Source organism: Geotrypetes seraphini, chromosome 5, assembly GCF_902459505.1.
Source record: "Geotrypetes seraphini chromosome 5, aGeoSer1.1, whole genome shotgun sequence".
NCBI lineage: Eukaryota > Metazoa > Chordata > Amphibia > Gymnophiona > Dermophiidae > Geotrypetes > Geotrypetes seraphini.
This window is the reverse complement of record NC_047088.1, coordinates 155,745,970-155,768,060: the sequence shown is the minus strand read 5'-3', so window position 1 is coordinate 155,768,060 and position 22,091 is coordinate 155,745,970. Positions and strand designations below refer to the sequence as shown.

The following is a 22,091-nucleotide window of genomic DNA, read 5'->3' as shown; positions in this document are numbered from 1 at the left end:
CAATGGAGGAACAGCAGCTTGTTTAATTCCAGGAAGCATGAAGCTCTGTGTCTTTCACTCTCCCTGCCCCCCAAGCCACCATCTTTCTTTCTCTCTCCCTGCCCTCCCCCCCAAGCTGCCACTGCTGCCGAATTCTCCCTGCTTCCCTGATGCGTAAAAGCCAGGCCTCTGCAGCTATTACACAAGCGTTCCCCCCCCTCCGATGCTAATTCTGGCGTCGGAGAAGAAGTTCTGGGCCATCCAGGCAGCGATTGGCTGGCCCGGAACTTCCTCTCCAACGTCATAATTGACGTCGGCAGGGGAGTGGGGGGGGGGAGACCACTTGTGTAGTGGCTGCACGGGCCTGGCTTTTGCGCATCGGGGAAGCAGGGAGAACGCAAATATTGCGATCGACCTTATGGGCACCCCTGTTCTAGAGGATGTCACAGTCTATGGCTCTTGCAACAGCTGGGCTGGACAGAAGGATACAGATGGTTGTAATAGGGAAACCCTTGAGGAAGTTCTCAGTGAAGAATCATGGCACCATTGCCCAGCAGAGACTGTTTCCAATTCAGCTGGAAGCCCAAAAGTGCAGGAAAAAACTGTCAGGCCAAAATAAGTTTATTTCAGCCTTCCTTTAATAATTCATTATTCCTTCCTTTCTTATCTTCCTGCATTCTTTCCCCAATCTTCCGTCTTTGTATTTACTTCTCAGTACAACATCTTCTTTTCTCTTTTGATTGTTCCCTCCTCCCTACCTTGTCCCTTCTGGTGCCTTTTTCTTTTCCATCTTCTGTTTTTTTCTCTATCTTCACATATTTTTTTCCTCCCTTTCTCTTTCTCTTGAAAGTCTTCAGAAGCCCTTTCTTGCTTTTAAATTTAAAGTTGGCAATTTTGTACATTTTTACACTAAAACAAATTTGAACAGCTACAGAAAGTTTTATGGGCCTGTTTTACAAAGCCACATGGCAACAACCCCGAAGCCCTTTAAATCTCTATGGGCTTTGGGGCTGTTACCGCTGCATGGCTTTATAAAACAGGTCCTATGTGTTTTCTGAAGCTAGATAAGAAATCCTGGTAGCTTTGATTTTATTTTACATTTGAGCAAATTTATTTTGAATGTTTAGTACATTTCTAATTCAAAAGCCTCTTCTCTCAGCTAATAGATCATTAATTATTTAAGATTGCTGCACTTAGAGAAATGTTAGTTAGTTTGACAAAATGTAAATAGTGTAATGCAGAAGTAATATTAGGCACATAAGAAGGTGTTAAACATGCAACCTGCACTGCTAATCCACTGATGTCTGTGCCTATGGACCCTCCGGTAGCGCTCATGTTGGGGATCGCTGCAGTACTGTTTTCACAGATGTAGACATTCGACATTGGTATCTTCAGTTCCCGGCTTGCAATCTGCCAAGTTTTCATGCAGGAAAAGGCAAGATTAATGTAGCTCTGTGTAGCCACAAAGGCCTACCTTTGATTTTGCAAATAATATAGAATGCCATATTTTTATTGTTGCACATATAACAGTGTATATTTGAAACAATTCAATTCAATCAGCAATGATCTGGGTGTGTTTTCGGCAGGACTAGGGAGGGTACAAAATATTGACGTCCAACTCTGGTCACAGAAGGTGAAAGGACATTCGTGTTTATAATGATGGATATTGTTATTTAGACCTGGTACTTGTCACATCCAGATTGCAGAAAGGTGCTATGATTGAGCAGCTGTCCACTGGAGGGATTAAAGAACATCCGTCCTTAATGCTCCAGAGGTTGTTGTCCCTCTCCCTCTACACTGAAGGTGAAACTGGCATGAATAACAGGCTCTATGACAGCTTCAGATATTGTGGACATTCTTAATAAGGCGATACATAGATCTGAAGAGTAGCCTATTTGCTAGTACAGTGGACTGTGACATGAGGGAGCCAGGTTCAAATCCTACTTCAGCTCTTTTTTATTTTTTTATTATTGTGAGCCATCCAGGGACCTAAAAATACATACTATACCCGAATATATAATAATAATAATAATAACTTTATTCTTATATACCGCCAACAATCTTGCGACTTCTAGGCGGTTTACAATAAAGAGAAACTGTACATACAGCGAATTACAGAGTATAGCAGTGTACATCTGATAATAGGAACATTAATGATAATAACAACAGTTCGTATGCTGCAGGGCCTTGATGTGCAATGCGTCTTACAAAGAATTAGAAAAATTCCATAAATTGAATGGGATATTCATAGTTTGTGATTGGGGGTTAGCAGATTACAAATTCGGTTTTGGGAATGATATTACGAAGGGGGCTATTGCGAAGGGGGCTATTGTCCTGGTTCATTACCTAGGTGTTTCGAGAACAGGTACGTTTTTAGGTGTTTTCTAAATTCTCCATAGTCATTTGTGTGAGTAATTAGTTTTTCTAAGTCTTTGCCCCATAAGGCTGCTTGATACGATAGAAGTTATTGGTGGTATCTCTTATATTTGCATCCTCTAGCCGATGGGGAGCAAGAAAGCTATTGAAGTGATGTACGTTCAAATATAGTATGCATTTTTCTGCCCCTGGAGGGTTCACAATTAAAAATCCACAAACAACAGAAGTAGGATTTGAACCTGGGTGTCATGATGCACAAGCCACTGCTGTTACCACTGGGCTACCCCTCTGCTCTGCATGGAAGTCTGTGTAGCTGTTTATAAAGTGGGCATTTTTATGCTATCAGTAAGAGCTCCATGTTCCTTGATTTTAGCTGTTTATAATTTGGACATTTCAGTCTGTAAAATGGATGTTTATGTTGGATGTTTCCAGCACATAGACATCCAGCTCACATGTATTTTAGAAGAGCCTATGAGATTTAGAGCTCCTTTTACTAAGCTGCGATAGCGTTTTTAGCACGCGAAGAATTGCCGCGAGCACTAAACCCGCGCTACGCGGCTAGAACTTAACACCAGCTCAATGCTGGCGTTAGCGTCTAGCGTGCGTAGCAATTTAGCGCGCTAAAACCACTATCACAGCTTAGTAAAAGGAGCCCTTAGACTTGGGGTAGATGCATAGGAGACTCAAAGACCATATTCCTAATATTCCCCGTCTTCCTTTCATTCTTGCCACTTCCCTTTCTTTTTTTTTCTTTCAAGTAATGTAATCCTACCCATTTTCCATTGTGTACCTTGTTTCAGTAGTATCTTGTAGTTCTGTTTGTTCTTCTCCCAGTTTTTAATTATATTTTAAATTTTGTCTAATGTAAACTGCTTTGGTAATTAAAGCGGTATATCAAGCCTTAATAAAACTTGAAACTTGTTCTAAAATACACATGAGATGGATGTCCATTTGCGATGTTCTGAGTTGGCTTTCAATCTGAGTTGGATGTCCTTTCTATTTGCCGCACTAAATACCTTTATAAAAGGCTTCCAGAAATAGCCTTACTAGCGTAAATGCTGAACCCCACATACTCTGAAGTTGGTGTAAACATGAGTGTGTGTACTCTATGTTTGTACTCATGTATTTTATAAAATATGCACATATATTGGGACTTGATATAGAGCTTTGTATGTATGGTTACACAATCAAAGCAGTTTCTATATTTTAGACTGGTACTTATTTTGTACCTGGGGCAATGAAGTGTTCAGTGACTTGGGGAATTGAGCTCATAGCCTCAGAGTGTTGAGGCAGCTGCTCTAACCACTAGGCCACTCCTGCAACTCAACCCTAACTATACCCTTAGGAATGTCTATACATGGCATGTGTATATGGAGAGGAGGAGCAGCCTATTGGTTGGAGCACTAGGAAAGCCCAATTTAAATCCTTGCCAAGAGTCACATGGAGCTGCAGTGGGAATGGAACTCACAACCTCAGGGTGTTGAGGCAGCTGCTCTAACCACTAGGCCACTCTTGCAACTCAGCCCTTGCTCTACCCTAACTACACCCCTAGGAATGTTTACTCAAGGCATGTGTATAAGGAGAAGAAGGGTAACCTATTGGTTAGAGCACTGAGCAGTAGGAAAGCCCAGTTTAAATCCTGGTGTTGCTCCTTTTGAACTTGGGCAAGTCACTTAACCCTTCACTGTTTAATGTACAAACTTAAATTGTGAGCTCTCTGGGGGTAGGGAAATAATTAGAATACCTGAATGTGGCTCACCTTGAGCTACTACTGATAAAAGTGTGAGCTAAATTCAAATAAGTAAATCATTAGACACTCTATTGCAGTGGTCTCAAACTCAAACCCTTTGCGGGGCCACATTTTGGATATGTAGGTACTTGGAGGGCCGCAGAAAAAAATAGTTAATGTCTTATTAAAGAAATGACAATTTTGCATGAGGTTATAGTTTATAAAACTTTCCTTTAACAGTTTTACCTTATGCAAAATTGTCATTTCTTTAATAAGACATTAACTATTTTTTCTGCGGCCCTCCAAGTACTCTATTTTTTCTGCAGCACTCACATTTAAAGTTTAATATCTTTTCTTTCTCAAAACTGGCACATTTCTATTACTAAATTGAAAATAAAATCATTTTCCTACCTTTGTTTGGTAATTTCATCAGTCTCTGGTTGCACTTTATTCTTCTGACTGTGCATCCAATATTTCTTCTCTTCTTTCAGCCTCCTGTATGCTTCCTCTCCTCCAGACCTCATTCCCTCCCCCAACTTTTTCTTTCTTTCTCTGTCTGTCTTTTTCTGATTCCTTGTCCCATTTTTTGCTTTGTTTCTGGCTCCTTGTCCCCCCCTTCTTTCTTTTTTCCTTCCTGCCCTCCCCCATGCCACCGCCGCCGGGGAATAGGCTGCTGCTGCTGTTGCCGCCGCCATCGGGAACAGGCTGAGATCTCCACGGGGCCAACTCTCCCCGCCCGACATCAATTCTAACGTCGGAAAGGACGTTCCGGGCAGCCAGGCAGCAATTGGCTAGCCAGAACGTCCTCTCAATGTCAGAATTGAGGTCGGGCGGCGAGAGAAGCAGGGAGATCAAAGACACGGTGCCGGCCTGTTCCCCGATGGCAGCGGTGAGAAGGGAAGGGAAGGGAAGCAAACGATCCGCGAGCCGCACTCTAGGAAGAACAATGGACCGCCCCCCCCTTGGTACGCCACTGGAGCAGCAGCGTGTCTGGCTGGCTCATTCCATTCAAAGTCGCGGGTGGCGGCTTCTTGCGAGATCCGTGCCTGCGTCTGAAGCCTCTCTGATTTTGTGATGTCAGAGAGGCTTCCGATGCAGGAGTGAATAGCGCAAGGAGCCGCCAACCCGCGGCTTTGAACGGAACGAACCGGCCAGACCCGCTGCTGCTCCAGTCCAGACTGCGGGCTGCAAAAAAAACTTGGAGAGCCACATGTGGCCCGCGGGCCGCGTGTTTGAGACCGCTGCTCTATTGTCTCTGAATGTACTGATGCACCTATATACTGCCATTAATTGTTATAAAAGGCTTCTTCCACTGCAAAACTGGCTTTACACACAGAAAAACCCTCTATACAATTACCCCTCCAAACTATGCTAGTCTCTCACTGTGCTGAAACAACATACAAGATGAAAACAAACTCAGAGTTTGCATTGTATCAAAGCTTGCAATACTTAATTATGTATCAATTATTATTTATTATATATTACTTGTTATTACTATCAACAGAGTTTTGCATATGGGATTTTAGAAAAGTTGTTTTATGTAATGTATTTGTGAATATTGCTTATGTTGTTGTTGTAATACCTGTATAATTTTGGTGTTCAAACCTTGGCCCAATTCAGCACCATTCTGATATACCAGCACGGAGCCATCCTTGTAGATATGAACCAATGCTCCGGCCTAGGATCAAGTGACAAGATTTGATTAGAACATAAAAGCTGCTATTCTACATTATGTAAATTCCAACATGCCACCTTGGCTAATCAAAAAGTAGATACTAACGCTGGCTTTTACAAAGCCACGGTAGAGGTTTATATAACATAACATAACTTTATTCTTCTATACCGCCACAATCAGACGATTTCTAGGTAGTTTACACAAAAGAGAAACTGGACAATCAGCGAAATTCAGAATGTTAATAATAAAAGTACCTAATATAATCAAATGTAAGAATTTATCTCACATTCATGCCATACTTCATTCATCCAGAATTACAACTTGTCTTACTGGTCCTCAGCGGGCCACCAGGCACTCAAACTTCTTTCATAGTACTGGGCTTTATGCTCCCACTCGTCATCAGATCCAGTTTTATAAATACTTTCAATGGTTATAATTTAAACTTTAATATTTGTCTTGAGTACATATGTACTAAAAGTACTTAGCTGTGCAAAAGACGCTTTTCAACGGGGGTAGAGTCACCAACATAATTCAAAGGGCTTTCTCAAGGCTACCACTCCCTACTTACACCATTCAAACCGACCATTGCGTCTAAGAAGGAATTCTTACATTTGATTATATTAGATACTGGAGTGTTCTTCATCTAAGTAAGTTTAAATAGTGCCAACGGTTACATAATAATAAAAGTACATGTTATCTAGAAGAAAACAATATAATATTTTTATTATTAAAAAAACTTTGGTTAAGAGATGAATTTATCAAATAGTACAGTCTTAATTTCTTTTCGAAATGCATCATCATAATAATAATAATAAAAACTTTATTTTTATATACCGCCATACCACAAACAGTTCTAAGCGGTTTACAAGGGAAGAGACTGTATACAGACAGCGACATTATAGAGAACTTTCGAAATTACATTGGCATGCTAAGTTTAGTCAGGTTTAACTGGAAGTGTTTTGGACGTACACCAGGTTGAGGTACATCAGGTTGAAATGGGGTCAGAGAAATTTGTCAAAGAGAAGTTTTTATTGACTTCCTAAACGTTTGGTATGAAAGTGCATTTGAGATGAAGTTGGTTAAACATTTGTTCCATTTGCCTGCTTGGAATGATAGTGTTCTATCGAGGTATCTCTTGTAGGTGCAGCCCTTCAGGGATGGAAAAGCGAACAAGTAGGTACTGCGTGTATTAGTTGTGCCTGGGAATTCGAACTGGTGAGACAGATAGGATGGGGATGAACCTGTCATGGTTTTGAAGCAAAGGCAAGCAAACTTAAAAATGACCCTTGCTTCCACAGGCAGCCAGTGTATTTTTTTGTAATATGGGCTTACATGATCTGATTTCCTGAGGCCATAAATGAGTTGGACTGCAGCATTTTGGATGACTCTCAGTCGTTTGATGGTTTTCTTCAGAGATCCCAAGTATATAATATTGCAGTAGTCTAAAGTACTTAAGATCAGGGATTGAATCAGCAGTCGAAAGGAAAAAAAAATCGAAGTATAGTTTAATGGTACAAAGTTTCCATAGAGTGAGAAAGCATTTTTTGACTTGAGAATTAGTGTGATCTTCAAACGTCAGGCTTCAGTCCAGGGTGACGCCAAGGATTTTGGTTGTGGGATTAATTGGGTCTGATCCATTTAGTCTCAAGGAGGTGTTTATGATCTTGTTATTGGGACTTGCCAAGAAAATCTTGTTTTTTGGGGGGATTCAGTTTTAGTTTGGAGTGCATGGTCCAATGTTCTACCTTGGTAAGGACGGATGAGATGAATTGTTCTGTCTCTTGGGTCAATGGGGTTATGGGAATAATAATTGTTATATCATCTGCGTATATGTACGATTTCAGTTTTAAATTGGATAACATATTTCCCAGTGAAGCCATGTAGATATTGAAAAGTGACAAATGGAAAAGATGGTCAGTCATGGAGACCAAAACTGTTTCAGTGTTGTAATTTGTTCGGAAGCCAGATTGAGAATCATGTAGAATGTTAAACTTCTCTAAATATTATGTGAGGACAATGTTAACCAGACCTTCCATTAGTTTAAGAAAGAATGGTATGTTGGCAATGGGTCTATAGTTGGCCGTCAAGGAAACGGACTCCTTTGGGTTTTTGATAATAGGAGTCACGAGGATATGACCAAGTTCCTCCGGGAATTTACCGGTACGCATGCATGATGAAACCCAGTTAAAAAGTTCAGCCTTGAAGGAGATAGGAGCTGTTTTCATATTAGTCAGTGAGCAGTTGTCCAATAGGCAATTGGATTTTACATATTTTGAGTAAAGCTTGAGGAAGTGGCTCCAGTCTGGTTTTCAAAGTGATTCAAGATCATATCAACAGCTCTACCTTCTTTGTCTAAGGCAGGAAACATGATAGGTAAATCTATGCTTGAACCTGCAAGAGACGATCTCAATTTTTGGATTTTTGTAGCAAAAAAGTCAGCTAAGATTGCCGCAGGGGGTGGGGAGTCTGTATTGGAGCGCTTGTGGAATTCAATATCAAACAAAGAATTGACTATTTTGAAGAGTTCGTGACTATTTAAAGTAGGAGAATTAATTTTTTGGGGAGTAATGTTTGCTACGCTTTTCTTTGATCATTATTTTGTATTCTTTAACCTTTAGTCGCCAAGTAAATCTATCCTCATTTTTCCCTGATTTGCACCATATTCTTTCCAATTTGCGTAATTCTCGCTTTAAGACCATTAAGTCGGCATCGTAACAGTTGGCTGATAAATGTTTTTTTAACGTTTTTTTCAGAGGGGCTATGTCGTTTAAGATCTGATCACTAAAGTTTTTCCATCCAAAAATGAAGTTAGGGTCAAAAGCTGGGTTGGAGATTAAGCTATAGTGCGTCCAAAATTCTACTAGGTTCAGCTGTCCTCTAGTGCAAATAGTTTACTCTTTGAAGTTGTTCCTTGGTTTTGTTTTTAAGTTGTCTTTAATCCAGCATAGTTCAATGTTGCATAAGAGATGGTCTGACCAGGGAGTATTGGCCAGGTTTCACCTTTGAGACTTATACTGGGGGTCATTGGGGCATTAGAAAGGAATGTGATCAGATCTAAGTGGTGACCTTTCTGGTGGGTTTTAGTTGGGGATGGTTTGGATAACCCTAATGCTGTAAGGAAGGAAAGTAGGTCAGTTACGCTGGAATTGTCTGCCTGTTCGAGGCGTATATTAACATCCCTGGCTATAAAGTTGTAGGCACCAGCTACCGAGTTTGCAAGGAGGAATTAGTGGCTCCACTAATATAATTACCCAACCAGGACTGTTGTTTACTTGCTTGAAATGCAAGCATCCTATCCAAATAAGACCTGTATTTACAACCTGTGATCTTTGGATAGGCAAATAAATAATATTTTCTGGTTATCCTCGCAGGGCTGTATAGCACGAAATGAGATAAAAGGTAGGTAGGAGCCCAAACAAGCTTAAAACAAATGCAAGAAAACTTGAATATTACTCATGCTTCTACTGGCAGCCAATGCAGTATTCGGTAATAAGGGCTGACATGATCACTTTTCTTCAGCCCAAATATCAGATGGACAGCCGTATTCTGCACTATTCTCAATTTTCTCAAAATTTTCTTTGGTACTCCCAAATAAATAATGTTGCAATAGTCCAATATAGATAGCACCAATGCCTGCACCAATAATCTACAGGATAGAGGATCAAAATATTTTTTGATGGTCTTTAATTTCCATAGTGCAAAAAAGCACTTCTTCACACTGAATTCGTATGTTGTACCATAGTTAAATGAGAGTCTAATGCAGGGGTGCCCACACTTTATGGGCTTGCGAGCTACTTTTATAATGATTAAGTCAAAATGATCTACCAACAATAAAATTAAAAAAAAAACACAAAGCACACTGAAAGGCAGAGAAAATGTTAATTATTCATATTCTGGGTTTTTTCAAAGAGGTCACGGCAGATGACTCTATGCAATGTCATCTCAGTAACAAAATACAAAAATAGACAAATACACCCCCTCCCTTTTTACTAAACCACAATAGTAGGTTTTAGCACAGGGAGTTACGCTGAATGCCTCGCGCTGCTTTCAATGCTCATAGGCTCCCTGCGCTAAAAAACGCTATTGCGGATTAGTAAAAGGGAGCCATAGTGCAAAATATAGACAGCAGATATAAATTCTCAAAACCGACACATTTTGATCACTAAATTGAAAATAAAATCATTTTTCCTACCTTTGCTGTTTGGTGATTTCATGAGTCTCTGGTTGCACTTTCTTCTTCTGACTGTGCATCCAATCTTTCTTCCTTTCTTTCAGCCTCCTGTATGTTTCCTCTCCTCCAGACCTCATTCTCTCCCCCAACTTTTTCTTTCTGTCTCCCTGTTCCCCCTTCTTTCTGTCTCCCTGTCTGTCCCCTTTCTTTCTTTCTTTCTCCGTGCCCTCCCCCAAGCCACTCAGTTTGCTGCCACCGCCATCGGGGAACAGCCCCCAAGCCACCGCCGTCCCAAGCTTTCCCTGCAGAAGCGTCGCGCTGACCAGCATTCCGCTCCCTGACGTCAATTCTGACGTAGGAGAGCAAGTTCCGGGCCAACAAGGCATTTCTCCTCATTCCATCCAGCCTGAGCCCCATCTCTCCTTGATCCAGCATTTCCCTTCTGTGTGTGTCAGAATTACCATTCCACCTATTTTCCAGCATCACCCTTCTTTGTGTCCATCTCACCTATATCCCTATCTCACCACTTTTTCAGAATCTTCATTTGTCTCTGTCCTTGTCTTTACCCCATGTTCACCATTTGCCCTTTCAATGTCTTTATCTCCCCCCCCCACTTTTTCAGCATTACTTCTATGTCTCTATTTCACCTCCTCTTCATGTCCCCTCTGTATCTCTATCCTTATTCAGTAGGTCCTGCTTACCCTTTCTCTTCTTTGTGTCACTATCTCCATTTTCAGCTTTCCCCCCTTTTCCTTTGTTACTGCACCCTGTAGCCAGAATCTTTCCACCCTCCCTCCACTCCGGCCCAGCCCAGTATGAAATATTTCCTTTTGTTTCCCTCCCCTCTCTCTCTCTTCTCCTCCCTCACCCACGAGTCCTGCATCTGGCCCTCTCCCTTCTACCTGCACCTGGCAACACCCCCCTGCTCCGCGGCTCTCTTAAGCAACTCATCAGCAGCAGTGATCAAGACAAGCTGCTGACATCGAGGCCTTCCCTCTACAAGTCCCGCCTTTGTGGAAAAAGAAAGTTGAAACAAGCGGGACTCGCAGAGGGTAAGCCCCGACGTCAGAAGCTTGTGTCAATCGCTGCTGCTGAGTTGCCAAAGAGAGCCGTGGAGCAGGGGGTGTGGCCGGAAGCAGGTAGAAGGGAGAGGGAGATAGGAAGGCTGTAGAAGCTCCGGAGCATGACACCGATCCCGGCCAGGATGATTTCTTTTTCAGGCTGCTGCTGCTGCTGCCATGCTCCCCTTCCCCCCAAAAAATGACAAAAACAGCCTAAAGTGGATGCCCGGCGTCGGCGTCTTTGACGTCGGGGAGAGGAACGCTGATAGGCCCAGTAGATCGGGACGGCAACACAAGTCTATCACGGAGCCCGGGATGGGCTCTGCGATCGACTCACGTTGCCTTCCTGAGCTACCGGTCGATCGCGATCAACGTGTTGGGCACCCCTGGTCTAATGTGACTCCTAATATTTTTATAGATTTTGAAATTGGGTATTGGATGATGTTATCTCTAATGGTAAACTGCTTGAGTTTTCACAGTTGCAACATAAATATGGCCTCAATAAATCAGAAAGTTTTAGATGGTTTCAACTGAAGCAGGCCATTCAGGCGGGGTTTCCTGAGTGGAAAAACCTTTATGATCAATATAGCATGGAGTTCTTATGCTTTCAGGCAGACTTCCTGGGTCACCAGGCTGCCCAGTGGTATGAATTGCTGACTGGATTTATTAAAAAGAAACCAAACATTGGTCTGAGAGACATTTGGAGCATTGAGATCAAGCATCAAATTTCTGTGTCTCAATGGCCACAAATTTGGACTTGGAGGATGAGATGTACAGTGTCAGCATCTATGAGACAAACAAGTTTTTTTCTGTTACATAGAGCATTATGGACCCTTGTTCGGTTACAAAAATTGGATAGCTCTAAGTCTAATAAATGTTGGCACTGTCATCTCAAAGCAGGGACTTTAGATCATTTATTATTCTATTGTCCATTTATTATGACTTTTTGGAAATCAATTTGGGACCAAATTAATTGTTTATTAGAAAATCCAGTGGCATTGTCATATGATACTGTATTATTTGGTATGTCAATGAGAGCAAAGAGTCAGATAAAATCAAATAATAACAAGCTATTACTCATAATGACTGGGGTTGCCATTCAACAAATTACCTAAACTAAACCTTAAGTTTATATACCGCATCCTCTCCACGGAAGTGGAGCTCGGCACGGTTTACAAGAACTTAAAATATAAGAAGAGAAAGGAAAAGGTTTACATAAGCTTATATATAGAATGGAAGAGTAAGGGGGAAAATAGAATTACATGGCTTTTCAGCAAATTGTAGCTCTAGCCTTCCCCCCTTTCTCTCCCCCCTTCTACACATAAGTTCATGTAATCCTTTTTCTTCTTCTCTACCCACTATTTTAAGTTCTTGTAAACCGTGTCGAGCTCCATTCTCATGGAGATGATGCGTTATATAAACTTAAGGTTTAGATTAGATTAGATTAGATGTTAGAGAAGAGCCAAGTTTTCAGTTGCTTGCGGAATAGTTGGAGAGAGCCCAGGTTCTGGAAGAACTGGAGTAGACTAAATTATAATTTTTGGTGGAATTCATTATGTCATATGTATAAAATGGAAAGAGTAATAGCAACACAGCAAGGATATATTAGGAAATTTCAAGATGTATGGGAGCTATTAACAAAATTTTGTAATGATTAGATGTTACTTTTCCCTTAATTCTTAAAGTTCATTTTTCAGGGGGGGATTTTAAGTATAACATCTTATATAAAGTAATTTAAATACTTGTTATGAAGGGGTGGGAAGGGAGGGAGATAAGATTTTATGATTGGTATTATTGCTGAATATTAAGTGATATTCTCAATTGGCAAATCTGTTTATGTATTATCACACTTATTGTACGTATAAAAATAAATAAAGATTTATTTAAAAAAAAAAAAAAAAAGAAAGAAATTGTGTAGTCATGACCATTTAGATGGAGCGATGTCCTAGTTATTTTGTCATTTGGACTTGCTAAAAAGATTCGGTCAACAAGATAAATGCTCCAACACTCATAGGAATTCTATGAGCATCGGAGCATTTACCTCATCGGCCCACAGTAGAAACCTCTACCATAGCTTTGTAAAAGGGGACCTAAACATGCTGTATTCTTCTGATGATTATTATGGCTGGCATGAGATTATTCTGGTTTTAAAAATGATCCGCAAATATTTTTTTTTCATGGGGGGGGGTTGATGAAGCATCATATTAGGGGAGATGGTTTAGGTGAATTAGTCATGGCCTTGCTTCAGCACTTCTGATACCTGGGAAGGAAGAAGCAGCGCCTGCCCGACGCTATGACACAGGACATACTTTTTCTGGAGCACTGGTCTACTATTTGGCAGCTGAATTTTAATGCCAAGAAGTGTAAAGTTATGCACCTTGGTAGCAGAAACTACACTCTGAATGGTGAGACCTTAACCAGAACTGTGGCAGAACGGGACCTGGGTGTAATCATTAGTGAAGATATGAAGGCAGCCAATCAAGTAGAGAAAGCCTCATCCAAGGTTAGACAAATGCTGGGTTGCATCTGGAGAAGCTTTGTCAGCCGAAAGCCCGAGGTGGTAATGCCGCTGTATAGGTCCATGGTGAGACCACATCTGGAATACTGTGTACAATTTTGGAGGCCACACTATCGAAAGGATGTGCTAAGAATGGAATCGGTTCAACGATTGACCACCAAGATTGTCTCAGGGCTCAAGGATATCCCATATGAAGAACGTCTAGGTAAGTTGCACCTTTACTCTCTCGAGGAACGCAGAGAGAGGGGTGACATTATAGAGACGTTCAAATACATTAATGGCCGTATTGAGGTGGAAGAAGACATCTTCTTCCTTACAGGCCCTATGGCAACAAGAGGGCATCCGCTAAAAATCAGGGACGGGAAATTCCATAGTGACACTAGGAAGTACTTCTTCACCGAAAGGGTGGTTGACCGTTGGAATGATCTTCCACTTCAGGTAGTTGAGGCCAGTAACGTGACTGACTTTAAGAACAAATGGGATCAACATGTGGGCTCACTTCAAAGAAGAACTTAGAGGGGAGGGTTATTTGAGTGGGCAGACTTGTTAGGCCGAAGGCCATTTTCTGCCGTCATATTCTATGTTTCTATGGTCTCAGCTAAAGTGGTGACAGACCAAGTTCTGGTTTGGAACAATGCAAGTGCTTCCCTGTTTTATGCATATAGGCATTGATGTAGGTTACACTGGATACAGTGCAGTCTTCATTTCCCTACTCTGAACAAAGATATAACATTACTGATAGCTGTACACTGGATGAAATCAGCATGAGTTAAAGAAGCCTAACCATTCAGCATACATTCCCTCTTTTGAAAATATTAAAGGCAAGTTTATAACATGGTGCCTTCATTTATGCACCACTTATGTGCATCACTGCCAAGAAAATTGGCAGGGATTGCATAAGAGGACTAAGCAGATTCTATAAGGTCACAGGTTAAATGCTATGGAGAAGAGCAGAACATGGGTGAGGCATGGGCATGTCTCCAACATACATATGCAAATTATAGAATGCTATGGTGTTCATTTTCAAAAAAGAAAAACATTCATAATGTGGCATAAAGGGGCAGATGAACATTATTCTTGTTCCAATTTGCTATTCTCAAAACCCATGTTCTAAACAGATTTCTATGACGGTTGTCTGCAGTACATCTAAATTTCAAGGGGGCATGTTAGAGGTGTTGCTTGGGTAAGACTAGAGCAGGCTTATGATTTGGATGTTTTCCTGCAATTGAACATTTTAGAAAATGTCCAGAGCACAATTTGAATGTTTGGAGCTAGGCCTGTTATAACAATGAATAAGTGGCAAAACGGTGTCCAAACTAACCACAGGAGGGATGAAGGCATGATCCCCTCCCCCCACAATCCCCCAATGGTCTTTGATCCCCCTCCCACCCATCCCCTAAAGATGTGAAAGAAACAGTACATACCTGACTGTATGATAGCTTCAGATATTATGGCCAGTCCTGGTAGAGCAGCCAGTAGGTTCTTGGAATAGCCTAGTGGGCAGTGTACAGAGATGGGGAGTCAAGCCCATACCCACTCTAACTACTACACATATGGTGGAATCTGTGAGCCTTCCAAAATCCACCCAAATCCCACTGTATCTACATGTAGGTGAGACCTGTAGGTATAAGGGCTGTTATGGTGCAGTTCTGTTCAGTAGATTTTGGATGGGTTTTGGAGAGCTTACTAGACAATATAAGGGGTTATGGTGAGATTTGTACCTGGGCCTTTTTATGTGATGTTCACGGCAGTGCCCCCTAAGGTGCTCCATTGCTCTGCTGGGATGTCAGTGGGGCCAGTCTGCTAAAAATGCTGGCCCCGTCCTATGTCCCAATGGCTTGTTTTGTGCATTTTTCTTTTGGACGTTTTTTTTTTTTCAAAAATGGTTCAAAAACATAGACGCACTGAGGACAAGCACATCTGAGAAATGGCCATTTTCGAAACAGAAAGATAAGAAGCTTTTCAGTTTTGAAAATGGTCAAGTTTGCTACTGGATTTTTGTGCGTCACTCAGATTTTGACGTCATATTGAAAACACGCACAGATGATGTTATAGAAATGATGTTCAGCGTGTACTATCGGGGCATCAAACAGGTGTTGTTCAGTTATAAAATTACCCCCACCCCCCATTATTACTGACAGCCTGACTTTTAGAATGTATGAAAAGCTGACCTGATGATAAGGTGTCAGAACAGCTCCCACACCATATTTGAGAGGAATAATGGCAATTCCTTTCTTTTTCCAGCTGTTTAGCTTGTTGTATTCCTCAATGCGGGCTTTTCTGCTGTGATAAGAAGACTTCTTCAGGCATTCGTTCCAGCATCTGCTCAAATTTGTTGCATCAAATTCTTGTTTGTGGTGTGTTTGGCTAATTCCTTTGTACATGTTTATCTCCCTAACCTGAAAGAAAACACACACAGGATAGACAGTCTTAGGTCCTATGGCAATGAGATATACATATTTGTTTTTTTTTAACTTTTTATTTATAGAATTTTCATTCTTTCAATACATGAATCACATATTATAAAATGTATAATAAAATATATATGTATGTACAATTCATATCATAAATATTCATCCCTTTCCCCTATTAATTGTTTTTCCATTTTTCTTTCATATTAATATCTATATTTCCCACCCTAACCCTATATTACTATTATCAATGTGTTAAGATATCTGATCTCTAGAATAATTAGTCAATGGATCCCATATTTTCTTAAAATTTTTAATATTTCCTTGTTGTAAAGCCAAAATTTTCTCCATTTTGTAAATGTGACATACCGAGTTCCACCAGAATGTATAATTTAGTTTGGTAAAATCTTTCCAATTTTGTGTGATTTGCTGCATGGCAACTCCTGTCAATATTAAAAGTAATTTATTATTATTTGCTGATATTGGACTCTGTGTTCTCATTGCAGTACCGAATAATATGGTATCATATGAGAGTCCTACGTGATTTTCTAGTAATATATTTATTTGGGGCCAAATTAAATTCCAAAAAGCTTTTATACAGGGACAAAAAAAAATTAAATGCTCCAATGTCCCTACTTCTATTTTACAATGCCAACATCTATTAGATCTAGTATTATCTATCTTTTGCAAGCGCGTCGGGGTCCATAACACTCTATGTAATAAAAATAACCATGTTTAACTCATAGATGCTGACTTTGTTAATCTTAATCTCCAGGACCAGAATTTTGGCCATTGAGATGCAGAAATTGTCTGTCCAATCTCAATGCTCCAAATATCCCTAAGTCCAGTTTTCTTTTTTTTATTTAGAAATCCATTTATTAATTTATACCATTTTGCGGCTTGGTGACCCAAGAAATCCGTCTGGAAACATAAAACTTGCAAACTATATTGAGTATTGAGAATTTTCCATTCAGGGAACCCTACCTGAATGGCTTGCTTCAATTGCATCCATTTAAAAAATTGTGTTTTATTTAGTCTAAATTTATTTTGCAATTGTGAAAAACTAAGCAAGGAACCTTCTGATATGACGTCATTTAATGTTCTTATTCCTGCAGTTATCCATTGTTTCCAGACGATTTTAAATCCGCCAATTCTGATCCTGGAGTTTACCCATATTGATTGATTTAGGGATTTAGCAATTGGTTCTGGTGTCAGATTATTTATGTATCTTAATGTTTTCCAAGTATCTAATAAGATTCTGTGTTCTTTGTATCTTATAGGCATTGATATAGAAATTAAATGTTCTGGATTTAAAGGGAACAGGAGCCGCCATTCTAAATACAGCCAATCTGGTACATTTTCTAAGAGATCTGGGAGGATCCAATACATACCCTGTCTTAAAATATAGGCTTGATGATACCTATAAAAATTTGGAAAATTTACCCCCCCTTCCATAATTGGTCTTTGTAATGATACTAAAGCGATTCTTGGTCTTTTCCCACACCAAACAAATTTTGTAAGAATATTGTTAAGTTTTTTATAAAATGACCCCTGAAAAAATATTGGAATCATACTCATTTGGTAACAAACCACAGGCAATATCATCATTTTAATTGTTTGAATTCTTCCCCACCAAGAAAGATGTAATGGTTTCCATTGCTCACACATTTCTGTTATTTTTTTCAATAAAAGTTTTTCATTCTCTTTGACTGTGTCTTCAATTGTATTTTTGATCATAATTCCTAAGTATTTTATTCCATCCTCTTTCCAAATAAATGAATATGGATCAAATAATCCTTTGGTACAATGAACATTAATTGGGAGGATTTCAGATTTATTCCAATTAATTTTATATCCAGAAAATGTACCGTATTTTTCTATTAAATTAAGCATACATGGAATAGTAATTTCCGGTTCTCTTAAATATAATAATATATCATCTGCATATGCAGATAATTTAAATTCAAAACTGGTAAATGAGATTCCCTTTATTTCCCTAGTTTTTTTTATTGCAATTAATAAAGGTTCTAGGACAACATCAAAAAGTAATGGAGACAAAGGGCATCCTTGTCTAACTCCCCTATGCAAGTTGAATTTAGTTGATAAATTATTGTTAATATATAATCTTGCTCCAGGAGAGCTATACAATGTCTGAATCATTTTAATAAAACCGGATCCTATACCAAACCAATGTAAAGCTTGATATATAAAATTCCATTCCACTCTATCAAAAGCTTTTTCTGCATCTAAAGAAATTAAAAAAGCTGGATCATTTATATTTTTTGCTAAATTTAATGAGTGGAATGCAAGTCTAGTATTGTCTGATGAATGTCTTTTAGCAATAAATCCTGTTTGATGTACATCAATAATGAAAGGAAGAGCTTTTGCCAATCTTAATGCTAATACTTTAGCCATTAATTTATTATCCACATTTAATAATGAAATAGGCCTGTAATTTGAAACCAGAGTAGGATCTTTGTTTGGTTTTGGTAAGACTATAATTATCGATTCTGCCATAGTACCAGATATATTTTCATTCTTTATTTGATATTGAAACAAATTTAACAGATATGGTAATATGATATTTTGGAATGATTTATAAAATTCAACAGTATAACCATCTCCACCTGGAGCGGATCCAACTCTAAGAGACTTCAATGCTGTTTCTATTTCTTTTAAAGATATAGGTTCTTCTAAACTTCCTTTTATATGATCCGGAATATTCGGTCCAATAAAAGAATTTAAGAAAGTTAATCCGTCTTGTTCTTTATTTTTATAAGAATTAGAAGTGTATAATTCCTTGTAAAAATCAAGAAATTGTGTTATAATATCTTTTGTGTTGGTATGTGTGTTACCTTGTATATCTTTAATTGCAATAATCTTAGATTTTCTTTTCTTTGCTTTAAGAAAATTTGCTAATAATTTTCCTGCTTTATTTGAATTGCCATAAAATTGTACTTGTTTATTGAAAATATCTTTCCTCACAATTTGAGAAGAAATCTCATTATATTTAACTTTTACTTTTAACAACTCTTGTAATGTATTGTTTTCCCATTTTGTAATTAATTTATTTTCTAAAATTTTTATTTGTTTTTCCATATCTTCATGTTGTTTTTTAAGTTGTTTTTTAATAAAAGCTGAATATGCAATTATATTTCCTCTCATTGTTGCTTTAAAAGCATCCCATAAAATTTCTATATTAATGTCATCAGAAGTATTAAATTGAAAGAATTCTTGCATTTCTGCTTTAAGATCTTCTAAGAATTTCGAGTCTGCTAATAAATCATTATTAAATCTCCATATTGAATTAAATTGATCATTATTGTAATTCTGAAGGTTAATCCACACACCAGCATGGTCTGAAATTATAATGGGATCAATTACTGCTTTTGATACATGCTGCGCTATGTTATTATTTACAAATATATAATCAATTCTTGAAAAAGATTTATGGACTTGAGAACAAAAAGAATATTCCCGATCATTAAAATGAAGGATACGCCATATATCTATTAAATTACAAGATTGTATTAAATTATCTAGTCCTAAAGATTTTATGATTTTACTTGGTTTTTTGTCTATAATTGGATCCATTACAGCATTGAAATCTCCAGCTACTACTAAATTAGAAGCAGCCAGTGGTAATAATAATTGTTGAATTTGATTGAAAAACTCCTTTTGATTTGAATTAGGAGCATAAAGATTAAATAAATCAAGGGTTGTACTTCCCAAATCCATTTTAATATGTACCCATCTTCCTGAAGGATCAAAATTTATTAATTTAAAGTTTGCAGTGCATTTCTTATTTATCAGGATCGCTACCCCAGCCTTTTTTCCTAAAGCAGGTGAATAGAAACATTTTGATATCCAACCCCCTGTTAACTTCCTAGATTCATTATCTGAGAGGTGAGTCTCTTGTATAAAGTATATATCGGCGTTTTGCTTATGGAGAAATCCTAATAATTTGTTTCTTTTGATAGGATGATTTAAACCATTGACATTAATTGTATATATTTTAATATCCATTTAAAATTTTAGAACTATTTTGATTTAAATGTAATATAAGTTTTACGATCAGATATCCATACATTGTAACAATATAATTTCCCATTCCCATTTCCCCTCTCCTCCCATCCCACCCTCCCTCCCCCCTAATTAATAGCAGTGCACACTTGGCAACACACATATTAGATCGGTATCAAAAAAAAAAAACCACTCCCTGAAAGTCCAAATCTGTTAAGATTCACAAATAAGTCATATATATTATAGTAGTTTTAAAGATAATTAATATTTTCCTTGACATTTCATATTTCTATAAATCCGGTTGAGATTTTATGTTAATATAGACTTTAAATTAATTTATTATCCTATTATTCAATACACTCTTATTTTAATCTAAATCTAATAAATCATATAGTATAGATTATATTTTAAGTTCCCTTCTATGGTTCTTGTATATCAAATTATATGTTCCATTACTATTTTTGACCTTAATTTAAGTCTTATGTAAATATATTTAATTTTATAAATTTAAAAATATCACATTGTATAATCATATTATACTTATATATATTAAAATGAAATAATCTTTCATTATGTCAAACCCATTCATATACTGTTTTCTATAATATTAATCTTTAAAAACATGAAAAGATTAAAAGATATATAAGGTATAGGTTAAGTATGCGACAACAAAAAAAAATAAAATAAAAAAAAATTATATTCCAGAGCTCCCCCCCTTCAAACGCAGAAGTCTCTTTTATTCTTATATCGTGCTCTTTATTTACTAATATTTAATGTTCAGTACTTCCTTCTTCGTAGAAAATCATTCCTTCTTCTTTCACCGCCTCTTTGTATTTTTATATCCAGTTCAATATTCTTATCACATTTTGTTGTATTCCAGGTGATTTCTCTTTATTATATGTTATATTATTTTAACTGGAAAAACTTTTATTTTATTTTATGATATACACTTATTAAAATAATATTGTTTACCCATAGTAACGATTTAGAATGTTTTTAACCTTATTCAAAATTACACTTCAACGATCTTTATGCTAATGATATGGTCTGGCTGAGTATTCCATAATGGAATGAAACAGTTAAGGCATCAGCTGAATTCTATTGATCTCAATTATAATTTTTAATATTAGGAAAAACTGTATGCGAATTGATTGTAGGATGGAGCTTCCTTCCTTTAAAATAGCAGTAAGACTATTTGAACTATATGCATGTGAATAATTTAACCCCTCAAGCAAATTGAAAAGATAATCAGTATTTCAACATCTTTACTATTCTTTAATACTACAAATACTACAAATCCCAGACATCAATGCGAAAGAATCTGCGAATAAGAAGACTTCACGAAACCGGAAAGAGGAATTATAAATAGGAGATGTTATTTCTCGAATGGATATTAAAGAATTACTTCGCTGTATAATAAACTATTAAAATAAAATATGAATGGAACAGAAACAAAGACCAACTTATATCTTAAAATTGAACGACGATGAAAAATAGAAATATACATATTTGTTAGACAAGTGAGCATTAATTAAATATTTATCCAGTGGAGAGAAGGTTCTGGGCCAGCCAATCACTGCCTGGCTGGCCCGGAACCTTCTCTCCAACGTCAGAATTGACGTCGGGGAGGTAGGCTTTTGGGCTGGCCGCATGCAGTCACTGCATGCACCTGGCCCTTCCCTGTTGCTGTGGTGGTGTGGGAGGGGGGTGGGGTGGGGGGTACAAATGGAGCATGTTGGATGGCAGGGTCGGCTTTGGGGGTAAGGCAGGGAGCAATCGGTGGTGGCGGTGGCTTCAGCGGGGAGGTGGGGCAGACAGGGACAGAGGAAGAAAAAGTTGGGGGGAATGGAGTGTGTCGGGTGGGGAGGCAGGGAGAAATCGGCAGCGGTGGCTTCAGTGGGGGCAGGCAGAGAGAGAGGAAGAAAAATTTGGGGGGAATGGAGTGTATTGGGTGGCAGGGTTGGCTTTGGGGGTGGGGCAGGGAGGCAGGGAGAAATCGCCGGCGGTGGCTTTAGTGCGGGGCAGGCAGGGAGAGAGGAAGAAAAATTTGAACTCATGGAAGGACAGAGAAAGAGATGTTGGTTGGGGAATGGAATGCGGTCTGAAGGAGAGGAAGCATGCAGGAGGCAGAAAGAAAGAAATATTGGA

The 22,091-nt window shown here is 38.5% G+C and overlaps 1 protein-coding gene across 2 annotated transcripts in view; it reads right to left on the bottom strand.

Moving 5' to 3' along the window:
• Window positions 1-22,091, bottom strand: part of LOC117360764 (aldehyde oxidase 1-like) — a 166,287-nt gene that overhangs the window by 33,488 nt on the left and 110,708 nt on the right. For both annotated transcript variants that reach the window (XM_033945089.1, XM_033945090.1), the window contains 3 exons: window positions 15,681-15,908; window positions 5,667-5,762; window positions 1,261-1,389 (listed from right to left, as the gene is read on the bottom strand). In XM_033945089.1, the coding sequence (XP_033800980.1) occupies window positions 1,261-1,389; window positions 5,667-5,762; window positions 15,681-15,908 (453 nt within the window). The remainder of the gene's footprint in view (window positions 1-1,260; window positions 1,390-5,666; window positions 5,763-15,680; window positions 15,909-22,091) is intronic.